The sequence below is a fragment of the Mya arenaria genome, chromosome 17 (genome assembly GCF_026914265.1).
Source record: "Mya arenaria isolate MELC-2E11 chromosome 17, ASM2691426v1".
NCBI lineage: Eukaryota > Metazoa > Mollusca > Bivalvia > Myida > Myidae > Mya > Mya arenaria.
In genome coordinates, this window is record NC_069138.1 from 3,582,810 (window position 1) to 3,601,730 (window position 18,921).

Here is an 18,921-nt window from a genome sequence, read left to right on the forward strand (position 1 = left end):
TGTATTCATCTTTATTCGCTTTTGCGATTCTTTAATAAGTATAAATCGCATTGAAACTGCGATAACTACTTACCGATGGAAATAAGCTTAAACATTGTACATTTCTCTTTAAAGCTGTCAGAAAACTATACACTATATTAACTTATACTGTAGTGAGATATGCATACTTAAGAAATCCATTCTCACAAAAAACACTTTTGAAGTATGAATTTCTAAAGGATTGAAGTATTTAAAATTTCACATTTGAAACAGCTCATGTTATGCCTTTTATTGTATAAAATACTTGCGTCTGAGATCCTGTTGATTAATCGATATTGCTTGCAATTTACTTTCAAACAGATATTCAATACTCGCTGAAAGCTCTATTATATCAAATATTTAAACAGTTGACAGCCAATTCAACTAAGATCATTTTCAGTCTTAAATAATATTTTGTTGTCGTGCAACTAGTGACGGGTAAAAACCTTTTAACAAGTGAAATCACTTCTATTATAAATATCGTTTTTAAATGCCTTCTGAGATTAGGACCATTTATAGTCACAAAAGCGTGACTGTATAGACATTTCACAAATTGTAGATGTTCGAAAGGACACAGCACATACATTTTAATGAAACACACACAGCAAGTACATTTGGGCAAAGCGGACAAAGTACTATTTTGTGCGTTGCATGGACTTACGAATGACATAACATTTAACGTTAAGGTAAGCATGGAAAGTAGAGTGGTACAGTTTTTTTACGTTAGCATAAATTGACTATGACGGAATAAACCATTGAGTGGATAATAATCAATCATTTCAAGCATAAATTCTGGATTTCTATGTTGATCAATTACCGCGGTAAACCAAACATATTAATTTGAGCATACTATTGTATTTTGTCAATGTACATTATCCAAATATAGACCAGTTCGTCGAATGAAATCTAGTTTCGTTTTTTAAACAATATTTATTCGGTTGTTAGGTGCCGTCGCGCTCACAGCTCTATTCGCATTTGGAGGATACTACTTTATCTTCGTAAGTTTAAATTGTTTTTACTTTGTCTATGTTTATCAAAAACCTGATATATGTGTCAATATTCTATTTTGTTTCTTAAGATGTCTAAACAGCTATTGAATATATTTGAAACGTAGTTTGTGTTAAATTTGCGTCAATAAACGCAAAGTTGTGATTGTTAAGCGATATTCTTGTAGAAAAAGCTTGTACAAACATATTATATCAAAAGTGTGTTAAATACTTGTACTTGAATATTCTTTTCATTTAAAAATGTATTTTGTTAAAGAAAATATGAGTGTATATAATGCACTTTTGCAAAGACGTAACGGTAGCTATGAAAAGCATCCGAGAATCGTAATTATTGTGGGTTAAGATTTGATATAAAGGAATGTAAAGAGTATGTATAGGATTAAGATGACAGTTTATTTGTTTCAATTTCAGAGTTAACACCAAACAGTTTATTTCACTTATGTCTAGTTTGGTAATTCGTGCAATTTATAGACTTCAACCAACCAAGCCTTTTTGCATATAAATAAATAAAAACCATGCGTTTGTTTGCACATATCTCACATCAACTTGATCTTTTAAATCTAATTCTCACTATACGTCGCAATTGAAGAATAATGCCCACCGCGTTAAATTTTATGATTTTCCCCGCGTTCCACCTCGTCGAGTCAACGCAGTACGAGGCGTTTCGAAGTGTACATTAACGGTAATTAAGGTAATTAAGGTAGCTGTCAATTTTCTAACGGTGTTTTCTTTGTTATCGTGCTATAATTCTAGTCAGTTTTATTAAACTCATACCGTAATCTACAAATACTGAACACGTTCTTACTCAACACGTAGTTTGATCCACGAAAGGTATTTTTTTGCAACGTTGAAAGTATTCAGACGCTATTTAAATTTATTTGCAAAAATATAAATTTTGAAAAGCCTTTGTTAAACTTCTTCCCAATTATTTTCGTTGCTTTCAATCATTCAGCAGTTCCAATATAAGAACGGTAAACCAATACGCAATTACTAGCTTGCGTGGAAATAAATGGAAAGGTATATATATGCACTCTACTAAATGACGGTCGTCCTTGACGATATGGTACAGGGGCGTTTTACTTCTCCAACTAACATCAATATTTTAACTGTACACGTGGGCTTGGCGATCGCTTTGTATAATTGCATAAATTTTAGTAAATATAAAATAAATCTGAATCAGATTATGTATATCTTTAATGTTAAAGTGGAACATATATCATAAATAAAAATTCCTTGTAAATCTGGAAAAAAAAATCAGACAAAAATAGAAATAGATCAAATAACTTTCAAAAGAATGGTTATTGATTATAGCAATCTAAAGATTCATACAAACAGTATGTGAGTAATTAAATGAATGTTATTTCAAAAGGAACGCGCTTTATAACCTGTTGATTTCAAATTAAAGTACAAATTATGGCATTGGGTTTCATTTCAAAACATTCTTCAATCAATACTAAAAACTCAAGCCTTAAAATTAAATTAAAAGATAATGTTTTGCGCTTTATTTCAATCAACCCAACACTCAAATAAGAGGCTTGAAAATTTCGTTTCTCATTGTTTTTGTTAATTATTCATTTAATTATATATTAAGAGTACACATGCATGTATACCAACCATGGCATTTAGAAGTGAACAGTGAAAAAAAACCGGAACGTAACAGATATCATTGAATTCTACGTCTGCATTGATGTTATTATGATTGATGAAACAATGCGCAATTATCTCACATTATTACAGCACAAACGTAAAGTTTGCTTGATAAGCTGTACACAGTACTCCGTAAGCGGCGTAGACTGCGATGTGTTCCATTTAAAATGGTGAAGAAAAAGTGAAGAGATCTTTGTTTAAAGTCTTCATTTGAAGTAAAATTTTGCCTTCCGACGTAGCATTTATGACGCAATTTATCACGTGGTATACACACACTGTGTACAGCAATGGAGAATAGCATCATATATGTTATCCAAGTTATTGTGACCCGTTGATTCTACTTAATTATATTTTACGTTCATCGCTTTAAAAATAACTAAGAATACTATTAGTGATGAAAGTAAATTCCACGAACACTCCTAGAGAAACCAATGATTTCTCAACTGTAATCATCATAACTCGCATTTGCGATACTTTAATGATGATAAATCGCATTGATGTTACAAAAAATAATCACGTAAGGAAATAATCTCAAACAATGCACTATTTCGTTTTATATTGGCAGAAAACTTTACATTAAAATCTGACCTAAATTTTTACTAAAGTGAGATATTCATATTGAACAAATCCATTATAACAATACGAACTAATGAAGTATAAATTTCTTAAGGATTGAAGTATCTAAAATTTAACATTTGAAACAGATCATGTTAGGTCTTTCATTATATTAAAATACTTCCGACTGAGTACCTGTTGAATAATCGAAATAATCGAAATAAGTTGCGGTTTATTTAAAACATAAATCAAATGATTGCTGACAGTTCCATTATATCAAATATTTAAATATTTGTCTGATCACTGTGGGGTATTAAATGGTTTACGTTGGACGAGGTGCGTTTATGTGCGATTTAAATAAATGTTATAAGATAGCCATTTCTTATTCGTTTACTTATAGAGCAATACTGAGTAGAATACTTAACTTATGTCTGGTTTGGTGGGTCAAGTATTTTATAAATACATGTACAATCGAGGGTAAAGCGAAGCTAAGCGAACTGAATTGCTTTTCTCCTCATGGACGTATTTATTAAAAGAAATATATAACAATTCCAAATGTAACACTTATAAGTTAAATATGTTAAACATTTCTTCAGATGCCTCTGTAAAGGACCCAAACGTTTACGTAAGAGGATGAACATTTCGCTTTGAATATTGAAACAAGCGCTCCTTAAGCCGGGAGCCAAACAAAGACCGGCCCCACTTATGGAATGGTGGTTGGCTGAACCTCTGACCTCCATCACTCAAATAATTATAGTATTCATCTTTGCATTTTGGTGTATTTATGCATTATTGTACCTAGCTTAATTTCTTGTACAGCACATTTATGACAATAAGTGGCGGGCGGGGGAGGGGGGGGGGGTTGATGGCGCTGGGGCGCACTGTGCGTGAATAATTTACCCTCTAATTCCTCTAGTGGAATGATTCGAATAGAATACCTTATCCTCTAAAGTTTAGTGACGTTCAAAACATTATAATACTTATCATAGAGAGTTTGGACAATCTTATATAGATCTTTTGTATACATTTAAGTCACAGCTAAGAGAATTTATATGTTTTTCCAAACATAGTATATTTGATATAAATTTCGATTGAGTTCTTCTTCTATTACGTTTCAAGTTCTTTACATGGATTGATGTAATTAAATCGAAAACTATCAAGGTAAAATTGTTTTCGCATTTTTTGCTAAAATTTATGTTTAACATTTAAATAATTTTGTCATGTTTATAGATAATAAATTCAATATTCGTATGTATAAATATGATAGTTGCCTTCTTTGTTTACTTTTATTGTGAAAATTGCCCTGTTTCCGGTTATTTGTATTTGTGCTGAAGGTTATTGTATAGAATGTTTCGTTTAAACATGCACTCTTACTTCCAAATAAGATTTACCTAAATTGATAATATTGTTTTAATGTTCCAAAAAGGATGAGTAAATGTCGAACTCAATGGTTCTTATGAAGTTTATTTTTCAAAGAAATGAGGATAAAACACGGCATTTTAAACACATGAGACTATAGCAGACCGCAGTAAATATTTTAGCAAAAACCCCATCATTTAATAGTTTTGCGCTTTCTGCTATTAAATACACGGTTAATATCTTGTTATCCATAATTAATATTTTCCATAAAGTCATTATTTAGTAAGGAGTTCAAGGTTTTCTGTCAATATGGTTGTTTCATATACATGTATATGTATTGGTTTTGAATAAGATTGTCACTTCAAATTTAATGTTCAAATTTGCTTAATGGTAAAAGCATTTAAGTAAGTTGCTAGCACAGGTACATTATGGGGACTATTCAGGAAGCCGAACATGGTAAGTTGCTAACACAGGTACAATACGGGGTCAACCCAAGTAGCCGAACATGGTAAGTTGCTAACAGAGTTACAAAACGGGTACAAACCAAGTATTCGAACATGTTAAGTTGCTAACACAGGTACAATAGGGGGACAACCTAAGTGGCCGAACATGGTAAGTTGCTAACACAGGAACAATAAGAGGACAATCCCAGTTGCTGAACATGATAAGTTGCTTACACTGGTACAAAACAGGTAGAGTCCTTGTATCCGATCATGGTATATTGCTAACACAGGAACAATACAGGTAGAGTCCTTGTATCCGATCATGGTAAGTTGCCAATACAGGAACAATACATGAAGAGTCTTTGTATCCGATTATGGTAAGTTGCTTACACAGGAACAATGTAGGTAGAGTGCTTGTATCCGATCATGGCAAGTTGTTTACACAGGAACAATACAGGTAGAGTCCTTGTATCCGATCATGGTAAGGTGCTTTCACAGGAACAATACAGGTAGAGTCCTTGTGTCCGAACATGGTGAGTTGTTTATACAAGAACAATACAGGTAGAGTCCTTGTATCCGATCATGGTAATTTGCTTACACAGGAACAATACAGGTAGAGTCCTTGTATCCGATCATGGTAATTTGCTTACACAGGAACAATACAGGTAGAGTCCTTGTATCCGATCATGAGAGCATCATTCGCATATTTTCAGACCATGGACCGTGACCCAGAAGGCCATCATTTCATGTCCCTGAGACTTTCCAGAGTTCTGAGGGACATCGGCGTCACCAGACAGATGGTGACTCGGAGGAGGAGGACATTCCTGTTTGCGGAGAAGGTTTCAACTGTTAATAGACTTATAAGATGTGATGCAAAGTATAACGCGTTTGTTTTTGGTAGCCAATCGGAAGGAACAACAACTCTAGGCATGAATTCAGATATAGATACTTTTGCATGGGAAAAACATTTTAATGTGATAAAATATTGGTCAGAATGGGAGCAAGGGGAGACGAATCTTTTGATAATAAAGAACGATTGTTCTCCGCCCCAACACTGCTGTTTACAGATGGTGAGACATGACTGTCCTTTGCCCGTCACACGGGAGATGGCGACAGCAAATTTGGATATGGCGGAGACAATGGATGGCATGGTGCTACTGAAAAACACTTGGTTGGATAATCCAATGGAGCAGATATTTGGTCGGTTATTTAGGAAACAAGGGCCCTCAAGAAGTGCTTTGAAATACTTAGACGTAATAGTCGCGTTAAAATACAGCGGACTGTTGTTTGAATGCAATTTCCTATTCACAAGACCAAAGCCTGGTCACTGGCCGAGACCTGAAATACTCGCGCAGGCACGTCAGTGTGAAACCTTCCTCGTTCCACAAGGACACGCTGAGAGTGATCAGTCACAACTGGAATGGAGGTTTTCTACGTCAATGATTGAAAGACTGCTCATGTTTGATCTTAATATTTTGAAAATACAGGTTTATATATTTCTTAAAATCTTACGAACGTCTTTTTTCAAACCGTTAGTTGGTGATAGACTTAGCACGTTTCATTTCAAAACAGCTCTATTATTCACCCTAGAGACATATCCACCAGAGATCTGGCAGGAGCGTAACCTGCTGCAGTGTGTTATATACTGCCTGAAAACTCTTCAACGATGGTTCAACCTTCGGCACTGTCCACATTACACAATCTCGGGAGTGGACCTGTTTGTAGGAAAACTGAGAAAATGGGAATTTCCTCTCCTGTCAGCCGTTCTGTCTGACATGATAGACAACATCATGGACTATGTCTCCCAGATAGAAATGGACCAAATAGGGGTGAGGATTGGTAACATATGCAGATCAGTCAGTACAGGATATCAGAACTCATTAACTACAGTGAGGTTCTGCTTTGATTGGACTTTAAACGATATATTCGAATTGTATTGGAGATGCACGATTGAAAGAATTGACATTTCTAAAACAAGGAGCATTCTCATAAAGGTTCGTGAGATTCTTTATGACTCCTATATATGGGAAGAATTACAGCATGCACAGACGTTCCTATACCAATATCTTGCCTCCGTGACAGCATCTAGGTGTCTTCGCCTGAAAAATCGAATACCATCAGACGTTTACCGCCTGTACGAGGTCTCTCTAGACTCAGATCTCACCTCCAGCAGATTGAAGTTTGCATCTATGATGTACTGCAGTGGTCAGTATGAGAGGGCTAAACAGGTGTTGGTCTACACGGAGGCGCTGATGCATGCCGATGTGTGGCAGTACGGTCGGTTTTCAGGAAGGTCTCAACATAAGCCTACTGAGAGGTTTATTCAAAAGGTTTTTGAGCTGCCTGTTTCGGAAGTTATAAAACGGCATGTTGCATGCTCCGTTGTTTTTAATTCATTAGAAATATGTTGTGTACCTGGGTTCCTAGTATACGAGATGCATAGAACGATTCGCCCTGAAGATTTTCACCACAGACGTAAATCATTCGATGATTGGATGGACCTTGTAGTGATTGACTCCAAACCCTTTATGTTCTACCTGCAGTACCTCACATTCAGACAACTAGGGGAAGAAGAGAGAAGATTGGAAGCACTCGATAAGCTACACAACTACGTTTGTGTTGAGAGTCGAGGGTGTGGTTATATAGATACAGCCCTGAATGTACTTGGTCACTGCTATGAACTGGAGAACTTGTATGAACTTGCATGGACAGGCTACAGAAAATCCCTCGGGCTCCTTCCTTACAACAACGCAGCTAGCTGGCATATAGCCTTGGCATGTTACAGAGAATTTCTAAAAGAATTTCCCGACAACAACGCAGCAATATGGCATTTAGCCTTGACTACTGTGAAATCATTAATGTTCGTGGGGCATTAATGTTCGTGGTTTTCGTGGGTTGGGTGATCCACGAATTCAAGATCCCACGAAATAAAAACCCTTTATTCACTTTTTCAATTGCCTTGTTACGTACATACTCTACTGTAGTATATTATTTACAGAGGTCGCAGTATACAGTTTTAACACCTGTCTCACTGTATAACTTACGATCATTATTCTGTTAATATATAATAACTGCCTTTAACAAATAATGAACCAAATCAATTAAATGTGTTTTATGAACCAAATGACAGTTATAAGCACGTGTTTAAACGTGCGCTGTTAATGAAAATCTCCAAGTTTACAAGATGTGCGTGATAAGTGTCCATACTCGATTTTTTTTATTTAATGAAATAATTAATCGATTACTAGTACATCGAAGGTTACTAAGCACCGAACGTGACAACATACGCAACGTTTCGGTGTTTTCACAGTTTGCAAAATTCTTAATTGGCATTCAATGGCTTCCCCTATCTGTATCTATGATCAGGGTACATCTTCGTTTATTACCTTTATTCCCAATTAAATCGATAAGTGACATGGTTATATGCACTAATTGGCATGTCGTACCATATTGGCGAGTGTCATAAACCGAGTGACATAGAAGACGGAAATCACGGGCCAGCGCGTGGATATTATGCAGACGATCTAGGACGATCGCATCTTCGATTTCATTTTTTTTTCAAAAATGAAAATCCACGAATTCAAGTACCCACGAAATTGTTTTTTATTTCGGCAAACCACAAAATTTCATGCCCACGAACATTAATGATTTCACAGTATTTGAAGTCTGTTTTTTGGTGCCCTCGAGGCCATGAAAGTGTTTCCGTTATAAGGTTCGACCCAGCTTCTTCTCTGATGAGAATTTGTTATAGTGTCAATAGACAACTGGTACCATGTGTTTTTATTTCATAAATCAATGAATTAACGTTAAGTGATTGATGAAGAAGAAACAGTTAAACCATCTGGTTACATAACATGCTTTGTTGAAATATACAGACATCTTATTTAAACAGTGTTTAAAGGATTTCGTGTACCCATGCATATGTAAGCTTTATTAATAAAAGAACTCATGTATCTCACGATGGCAAATATATAAACATATGTTGCTGTGGGTGTTTTTATATTTTCTTAAAAATAATCTCCTTCAATATTAATTGGGCAACAAGGGGCAATACGTTCGTCCTCTCTCCATTCAACAATCATGTTGATTTAGTATATATTTGAGGATAACACGTCGGAAGAACTATAGTATTGTTCCATTACGGCTCTTTCTTTTCGAAAACAGACCGAAGATTTTGTTTCCTTTTCTGATAACCATCACTAGCATAATCCTTTTGTTAACGTTTTGTTGTCGATTTCGAACAGACAAGGATGTATTGTGTATTATTTAGGCGAGAATTATTTATTAATGGGCTGTTTTAGTAAAGTGTTATATTGTGTATAACGTATGTGTTTGCATTTGTGTACAATATATTATATTATAATATATTATAATAGAAAGTTAATCGATCGGTTTCATAGTATAATTCGGAGGAAATAGTATAAGGTGTTAAACCGTTCAAAACAAATACGACAATGCACAATTCAAAATAAGGCTACAAAAGCGAAAGGTTTGATGAAGAACGTACAATTCACAGATTTGGCAAAAGCTGGCAAGCAAAGACATACTGTAAGCAGGTTAAACGATTAGTCTCTTAGAATCTGCCAATCATTATAAAGAAACTGGGTACCAGGTACAAATAAACGTAAACGTTAATATCTAGCAGTCCCCATTTGATGAGTAAAGCATTGGCCATCGAAAATAAATGTATTGCATATAACTTATTAAATCATATTCAATCATTTCTACGATTCAAATTGCTCAAACATTTAGTAATTCCATTATCCTGATGCAACTTACAGTAAATATGTTTAAACGTTTGATTGTCACCACGATATATATCATGGTACAGTTTCAAGGAGCACCAGTAAAAATAATTCATACAGTGTGACATTTATTTTCATACCAAATAGTAAAAATTAATAGTAGTAATCAATTGTACTGACCAAAGAAGAATCAATATGCACACCTTAATTATGTCTTAGTGACATTAATAAATATATAAAAAAAATATATATGGAAGACAGTTTGGCCCAAAATTACTTCATAATAATTTGAAAAGAGATTAAACATATGTACAAAAAAACTACCAGTTTAAGTTATGTTTTAATATAAAATAAAATTTTCTCCATAATCAATTTGAGTATATTGAACACCGGTAATGTGATCAAAAATACACGAAGAAAATGCTGTTATATTCTTGTTGACAAACTCTCAAGCACGTCCGTTCCGATATCGGCTTTCCACTTATCTCGCTCTTCAATGGCTTTCTAAGTAGTTCTTGGGACTCAAGTGGATGGTTCGCAGTAAGCAGATTTTAAAGTCATGAAAAATTCCGAGAAATTATGACTGAAGAGATGTTACTCGCATTTGCACGAAGGTATGCAGGGCCATATTCAGAATTTGACTTGACAGGGGTTGCACTTTGCTATCTAATCTTCAAACGAGCACACCTTTCCACTGTAGCCGAAAAAAGAATGTTCCACTCGTGATATTTAAGATGACCTGACCCAAAACGTTTATACTTATTCTGGTATATATGATACATTATGGACGTCCCCAGTTTTGGTATTTTGAATGTATCTGTAAACCATTTTGCTGGTTATTGCTAAGGTCACACGTCACTAAATCGATTAACATTAATAATACTAAAAAAGCAAATAACACCTAATCGGAAGTGATAACTCAGTGCTACAGGCGTGTTTTTCTTCTATTTTCCAGCATACCATATTAATTATCAGAACGTATGCCACTTTCATCCTTGTATTAGCCGCTTTGGCGTAGAATATCAAGCAGTTTTCTAGAACTCGAGAGTTATTATCCTTTGTATCATTTTTCAGGGTCCTACCGATAGCATACTTTTTTTATTTCACGTTTTGTTTGCGAGATTGGGCATTTATGGATTGTGTATTATTCAGGTGATTATGATTTATCCATCACCAGTTTAAGTGCAGTTTTATATTGTGTTTAATGTATGTGTTCACATTACAATATATGAGCCGTATATCAGGAGTATTTTATTTGAACATATGGTTGCTATGGAAACAAGAGTAAAATAATGGTCATTAATCGTCGAGAAAATAATTCGCTAATGACAATCCTTTTAAAAAAAGAAATTGAAAGAAATTAATCTTCATAGAAAAAAAATACTATTTGTGGCATTTTTCATTAATGATTATTTCATTTGTAATAGTTATGTCTGAAGGCCCAAAATCGCACGATGCGGCTCATATTATAATTTGTGGTTAAGTGTCTGTCTCAAAAATCCACATTATAATTCTGAGGAAAAATAAAAAAATATATATATATATTTTTCAAATCAAAAACAATTGTTAAAAATTTCAAATACGGCCACATAAGCATATAAATTGATTAAAACATAACCTTCACCCATTTTGAAAAAGAACACACATGCAGAGAAATACTGTTAGCAGGTATAACAATTTGTCTCCTAGAATCTGCAAATCAATGAAACTGGGTGCCTGGTAATCATAAACTCAGCATATAAACGTCAATAGAGTAAATGAGAAAAACTGAGGCCAGCAAAAAGAAATGACATTCAACTAACTCATTTAATGTTGTGAAACTACTTTTATTGCTACGATTCTCTCGTCCGTTTCGTTCACATATTGCTCAAATTTCTTGTTACTTTACTTGATACAAGGTTCAACACATTGGCACATTTAAATACCAGTATAAGTTTTATTTTAATTTAAAACTATTTTTTCTCCTAAAATATATGATCATATAAAATACGGGCCTTGCGTTCTAAATACAGGAGGATAATATTGTTTGAACATTCGTTTTCAAACCCTTTAGTACGTTCACCCCCCCCCTTCCCCTCTTCCACATACCACATTTTTCAATAGCGTTCTAAGTAATACTTGGGACTCAAGTGGATGGTTCGCAGTAAGTAGATTGTATCCAGAGTCATGAAAAAATCCGAGAATTATTACTGAAGATATGTTACTTGAAGTCGCGCGAAGAAATGCATGGGCAGCTCAGGATCTGACATAAGGGTGTGGGCACTTTGCGTTGAATCTTAAAACGAGCACCCCTTCCCCCAGGAGGCGAAAAAGGAATGTTCATAGCGTGATACTTGATTACGATGATCACACCAAAAATGCTTTGGTTTATTCTAGTTTAAAATGATGCATTCTGGACGTTGCCACATTTTGTCTTTTGAAAGTATCTGTAAAACATGTTGTTGGTTATTTCTAAGGTCACACGTCACTAAATCGTATAACATAACAGTCCTTTAAAGGCAGAAAATCGGAAGTGGCAACTCAGTGTTGCAGGCCTTTGTTTCTACAAGCTCTAACATACCATATAAATGAACAGGACGTGTGCCATTTTCATCCTGTATTATCAGTATAGTTATAGAATATCAAGTAGTATTCTAAAAGTGGTATAACCCGTGTTACCCTCTTGTATAATCAAGTTAAATGATGATTTAGAAAATCAACTTGTTAAGGAAATACAATATATGTTTATTTTTTTAAGATTACAAATACACTCCTTTACTGACAACCCTTTTTCCAAATTGTAACATTAGTTTATGTTTATGGCCAGCTATGTCTAAACTTTGTTTAACAATATTGATATGGTTTGTTAAAAACACATATTGGGTTTAAGCTTCAGTTTGGATAGTGGATCATTGGCTAGTTTTGTTTTTTCCTTTGACGGAGTATACATATTTTGGGTACACAGCGAAGGCCAGCTCAAGAGAATTGTACGCTAAAGACATATATTTAAAACTATTTAACTATTCTAAAGTAATTGATACATGGAACATCCGAAGAGACTATGGATGGCAGGGTGCTGTTGAAAAACACTTGGATGGATAGTGGGATGGAGCAGAAGTATGGTCGGTTATTTAGGAAACAAGGGCCATCAGGAAGTATTCACGAGGATTTAGACTTCATAAACGCGTTTAGATACAGTGGACAGCTGTTTGAATGCAATTTCCTATTCACAAGACAAAAGCCTGGTCACTGGCCTAGACCTGAAATACTCACAAAGGCACGTCAGTGTGAAACATTTCTAGTCCCACAAGGTCACGCCGAGAGTGATCAGTCAAAACTGGAATGGAGGTTTTCTACGTCACTGATTGAAAGACTGCTCATGTTTGATCTCAATATTCTGAAAATACAGGTGTTTACATTTCTGAAGATCTTACGAAAGTCTTTCTTCAAACCTTCAAACTGAGCACGTTCCATTTCAAAACCGCTCTGTTGTACATCATTGAGACATATCCTCCAGAAATCAGGCAGGAACGTAACCTGCTGCAGTGCGTTATATTCTGCCTGAACACTCTTCAACGATGGTTCAAACATCGGTACTGTCCACATTACACGATCTCGGGAGTGGACCTGTTCGTGGGGAAACTGAGGAGATGGGAGTTTCCTCTCCTGTCCGCAGTTCTGTCTGACATGATAGACAACATCATGGACTACGTCGCCCAGATAGAAATGGACCAAATATGCAGAGGATCAGTGACAGATGCAGACCAGTCAGTACACGATATCAGAACACATTTGCGACAGTGATGTGCTGCTTTTCTAAAACTACATCCGATATATTCGGCATATATTTTGAGTCAACGTCTGACAGGATTAACAAATTTAAAACAATAAGCATTATCACAAAAGTTGGGGACATTCTTTATGAATCCGGTATATGGGCAGAATTACTACATGCAGCGAAGTGGCTATACCAATATCTTGCCTCAATAACAGCATCTACGTGTTTTCGTCGCAACCAGCCATTACCACTATACATTTACCGCCTGTCTGTGGCCTCCCTGGAGTCAGACCTAACCTCCAGCCGATTGAAGTTGGCATCCATGATGTACTGTAGTGGTCAGTACGAGAGAGCAGAATTGGTGTTGACCTACACCGAGGGTCTGCTGCATGCTGATGTGTTGCAGTGGAGTCCGTGGGTTGGAAGGGCTGATCATGTTGAAACTGAGAAGTTTCTACAGACGGTGTATGCATACCTCTTTTGGAAGTGATAAAACGGCATGTTGCATGCAGCGTTGTTTTTAATTCATTAGAAATATGCTGTTTACCTGGGTTCCTAGTATACGAGATGTATAGAACAATTAGTCCTGAAGATTTTAACCACAGACATCCAATACAAGAACAGTGGATGGACCTTGTAGTGATTGACTCCAGACCATTCATGTTCTACCTGCAGTACCTCACATTCAGACAACTGGGAGAAGAATTGAGAAGACTGGAAGCCCTAGAAAAGTTATTTAATTATGTGAATGAAGAGAGTAGAGGATGTGGACATATAGAGACAGCCCTACATGCACTTGGTCACTGTTATGAACTGGAGAACCAATATGATTTGGCATGGGCATGCTACAGTAAATCCCTCGAGTCTTTCCCTTACAACAACGCAGCCAGGTGGCGTATCACGAGGCTTCTTCAGCAGGCATGAGGAATACCAGAAAATTAGAAGCACACAACGTGGCAGCTTCGATAATCCAATTAAATTAAGTGGTTGATATATCCATTACATTTTGAGAAGTGTCTGAAGTAAACCATATGACATTTCGACAAGTATTTGAAGTAATGCATGATAAATGAGTGCACATGGTGAGGTACTTCCAATAAAATCTTCACACAGTTTCATCGATAGTTATTTACAAAGTTTTTGGCTGGACATTTATAATTAAAAAATACGTATTTAGAGACACACTTTAAATTGGTTTGTTATTATTCGTTATGAATTGACTTGTCCTTATTGAACGTTCAAACATGTGAACTTTATTGTTTGACTTGTCGTTACATTTTATATAAACACATATTTGATTTTGACTTGTGATTAAATTGAAAAAAGAACACATACATATTCAATTTTGACTCTAAATACATCTAAATGGAAAACATTTTACTTAAAACTCTTGTTTTTCGTCTGCATTGCTTGTTAGTTCTATTTTTAAAGCAAATTCATTCAAGTGAATCTATTTTTATTTACAATAACTACCACTAATCTGTTAATTAACAAAAGTGTCAATAAAATAAGAAGACAATACTTTCTTGTGCTTTTAAACCCAAAATTGGTTTCCATAGAAGATGTTTTATTCAAACAAACCTTATTCAACACCTATATAAAACTTCAGATTGACTTGTTTTACTTATAAATAAAATAAATTGTCAAAACGGATTAAAGCGAAAGCATGGCCTATACTCTCCATATGATATGCATACTCATGATATTTAAAGATTGATTCCTAGTGTACATACGTTCGTGTTGTATGTACCCCCCTGGGCAATGCGTATGCTAAATGAAGGAGATTCGTATACGGATCTAAGAGGGAGTTTCAAGAATGCAACTACCGGAAGCATTCTGAAATGTGTTCAAATTTAAACTGAAACAAAATACGTACGAAATGATTATGAACATGAAAAATATGTTAAAAGGTGTTAAAAAAGTAAAATTACAAACAAGCTGTTTTGCCGTTAAGGAACGCGAAAAAGACCATCTCACGTCAAAATTCAGTTCGAATAAAGAAAGTAATAGAGCCAACTCACAACTTTGATAATTTCACGTCCGTTTCCAGTTTAAATAAAAAAAACGCGGTAAAGTCATCTCATGTCAGATGTCTGATCAACTAAAAATGCGGTAAAGTCATTTCACGTCATATGTCTGATCAACTAAAACGACGCGATAAAACCATCTCACGTCAGATGTCTGGTCAACTAAAGAACGCGAAAAAAGCCATCTCACGTCAGATGTCTGATCAACTAAAAAACGCGATAAAACCATTATCACGTCAGATGTCTGGTCAACTAAAAATCGCGATAAAACCATCTCACGTCAGATGTCTGATCAACAAAAAAGCAGCAATAAAACCATCTCATGTCAGATGTCTGATCAACAAAAAAGCAGCAATAAAACCATCTCCTGTCAGATGTCTAATTAACAAAAAAATGGTAAAACCATCTCACGTCAGATGTCTTATCAACTAAAAAACGCGATAAAACCATTATCACGTCAGATGTCTGATCAACAAAAAAGCAGCAATAAAACCATCTCATGTCAGATGTCTGATCAACAAAAAATCAGCAATAAAACCATCTCACGTCAGATGTCTGATCAACTGAAACAAAACACGGTAAAACCATCTCACGTCAGATGTCTAATCAACAAAAAACGCGGTAAAACCATCTCACGTCAGATGTCTGATCAATTAAAAAACGCGATAAAACCATTATCAAGTCAGATGTCTGATTAACTTAAAAAACGCGATAAAACCATCTCACTGCACCCAAAGCGATGGAGGAAATGCGGATCCAGGATTTGACATAAAATGAGGCGTAACTAAAGGGAACAACCTTTTGACATTAATCACACCCTAAGAATATGAGACAAGACAGAATATGACACAATACAGAATATCAGATAAGACAGAATATGAGACAAGACGGAATACAAGACAAGACCGAATATCAGATAGGACAGAATATGAGACAAGACAGAATATAAGACAAGACATAATATCAGATAAGACAGAATTTAAAACAATACAGAATATTAGACAATAATAAGTGATAGTACAGACAATATGAAACAATATAGAATATGAGACAAGATAGAATATGAGACAATACAGAATATGAGACAATACAGAATATTAGATAAGACAGAATATAAGACAATACAGAATATTAGACAATACAGAATATTAGACAATACAGAATAAGTGATAGTACAGATCAAAATACATGAGGAAAATAATGTTCTAAATTCGTAAACCCTCAAGCAGGTCCGTTCTCATCTCCCGCCTTCCACACATCTCATTGTTCAATTACTTTCTAAGTAGTACTTGGGACTCAAGTGGATGGTTCGCAGTAAGCCGATTTTATTCAGAGTCATGAAAAATTACGAGTAATTATGATGGAAGAGATGTTACTCGCATTTGCGCAAAGGAATGCAGGGCCAGATTCAGAATTTGACTTGAGAGGGGTTGCACTTTGCGATCTAATCTTCAAACGAGCCCCCCCCCTTCCCCTGTAGCCGAGAAAGGAATGGTCTACTCGTGATATTTGTTTATGATGACCTCAACCAAAACGTTTTTACTTATTCTAGTATTCTAGTTCTGACTTAAAATTTTGAGTGTATCTGTAAAACATGCTGCTGGTTATTGCTAAGGTCACACGTCACTATATCGATTAACATTAAAAATACTAAAAGGGCAAATAACACATTAGCGTAAGTGACAACTCAGAGCTACAGGCGTGTTTTTCTTCTATTTCCAGCATACCATATTAATCATCAGAAAGTATGCCACTTTCATCATTGTATTAGCCGGATTGGCGTAGATTATCAAGCAGTTTTCTAGAACTCAAAAGTTATTACCATTTTGTGTCATTTTTTCATAGTCCTATAGATAGCATAATTCTTTACTTTACGTTTTGATTGCAAGAATGTGCATTTATGTATTGTGTATTATTCAGTTGATAATGATTTATCCATAATCTATCTAGTGGTATATTGTATATAATGTATGTGTTCATATTTGTGTACAATACATTATATTTTAATTGATGTGAATGCGTTTTGTCTCAAAAAGCCACAGTATAATTCGGAGGGAAAATAAATTATATATATTTTTCATATCAAAAACAATAGTTATCAACTCCAAATACGGCCACATAAGCATACATATTGATGAAGAACTTACTCTTCAACCATTTTGCCAAAAAACAAACATGCAGAGACATAAGGTATAACAATTTATCTCCTAGAATCTGCAAATCAAAGAAGCTGGATGCCATGTAAAAATAAACGCATCATGTAAACGTCAATATTAAGCATTGCTCATTTGGTAGTAAAGCTGAGGCCAGCAAAAAGAAATGACATTCATTTAACTCATTTAATGTTGTTAAACTACTTTTATTGCTATGCCTCTCGTCCGTTTTGATCACACATTACTCAAATTTCTTGTTACTTGATACAAGGGCGTTTGCCTACGCCATTGTCCTTCCAATTTCGTTCTAAATTTGTCTGTAAATAACTAGTAAGTACTTTATTTAAAAGATTTGTGTTTGTGTCCGTAGGTGATGCATTTGTACTTTAGTACAAGCTTTATATGGAATGACCTCACACAAATTGCAACAGAATTTCTTTTAAACTGGCTTTGTATCATTAATATATATAACATATCAAAAGTCTTAAGGAATCCAAGTAATGGAAAGTATTGAAAAGTACGGAATTCGGTAATGATGATTAAACCGCTGCCACCCATGTTAAAAAAGTGACTTGTGCATATTGCATGCCTGATGTCCACATACATGGTTCAGTACTATCAAAAATCTACAATAATATTTATGCAAAAAGCTACAGAAACAAGCTCAGTAGCAGAAGGTTTAAACATAAACCCGGTTTAGTGGCACTGGGCAAACGCCAAAGACAAAGAACACTAAGCACCAACAAGAAAAACAGATCTTTACAAACAGCACAGTGCATACATACTATATATATATAAAAATAATTTGTATGTTTATCAATAATTGTAAGGTACCGCCTTGGAACGGTCAGTAAAATGTAAATTTACTGGCGGTTTAAACCAGTTTATGTGCACAAAACTCACTCTTATCCCAACAATCCTTAATAAAGATAAAACGCAAAAGGTAAATCTTATCAAAGTATGCATTAACTTGAGGAAACTTATCAAAAAAAAACAAATAATAATAAACGTTAAGGTAAACCCCAAGTACTTCTATGATTAGAGATCCCAACTCTATCTGCAGACGGAGGGAAACAATTAAGAGCACCTAATGCAAACACCTCTCAAACATCACACACAGTCTGCCTTATAAAAGAAAAGTTTTAAAATTGTGTGATCATAGAGTTTCATAATAAAAAGCATCATTGTACTTAAACTGGGAACAAATAAA

At 35.0% G+C, this 18,921-nt stretch overlaps 2 protein-coding genes across 3 annotated transcripts in view; both read left to right on the top strand.

The window, feature by feature from the left end:
- LOC128224000 (uncharacterized) overlaps positions 1–18,921 on the top strand; it is a 125,104-nt gene that overhangs the window by 66,591 nt on the left and 39,592 nt on the right. The window lies entirely within an intron of this gene.
- Positions 426–9,418, top strand: LOC128223993 (uncharacterized). Of its 2 annotated transcripts, XM_052933557.1 has the most exons (4): positions 426–704; positions 964–1,016; positions 1,978–2,042; positions 5,743–9,418. In XM_052933557.1, exon 4 carries the CDS (start codon positions 5,746–5,748, stop codon positions 7,903–7,905), a length of 2,160 nt encoding a protein of 719 aa, XP_052789517.1. In that variant the 5' UTR covers positions 426–704; positions 964–1,016; positions 1,978–2,042; positions 5,743–5,745; the 3' UTR covers positions 7,906–9,418. The 2 variants fall into 2 exon arrangements, with proteins under 2 accessions (XP_052789517.1, XP_052789516.1); XM_052933556.1 differs by lacking the exon at positions 1,978–2,042.

Excerpts from the sequence above, each read along its gene's own strand:
- LOC128223993 (XM_052933557.1), top strand. The coding sequence starts at position 5,746 with ATGGACCGTGACCCAGAAGGCCATCATTTCATGTCCCTGAGACTTTCC.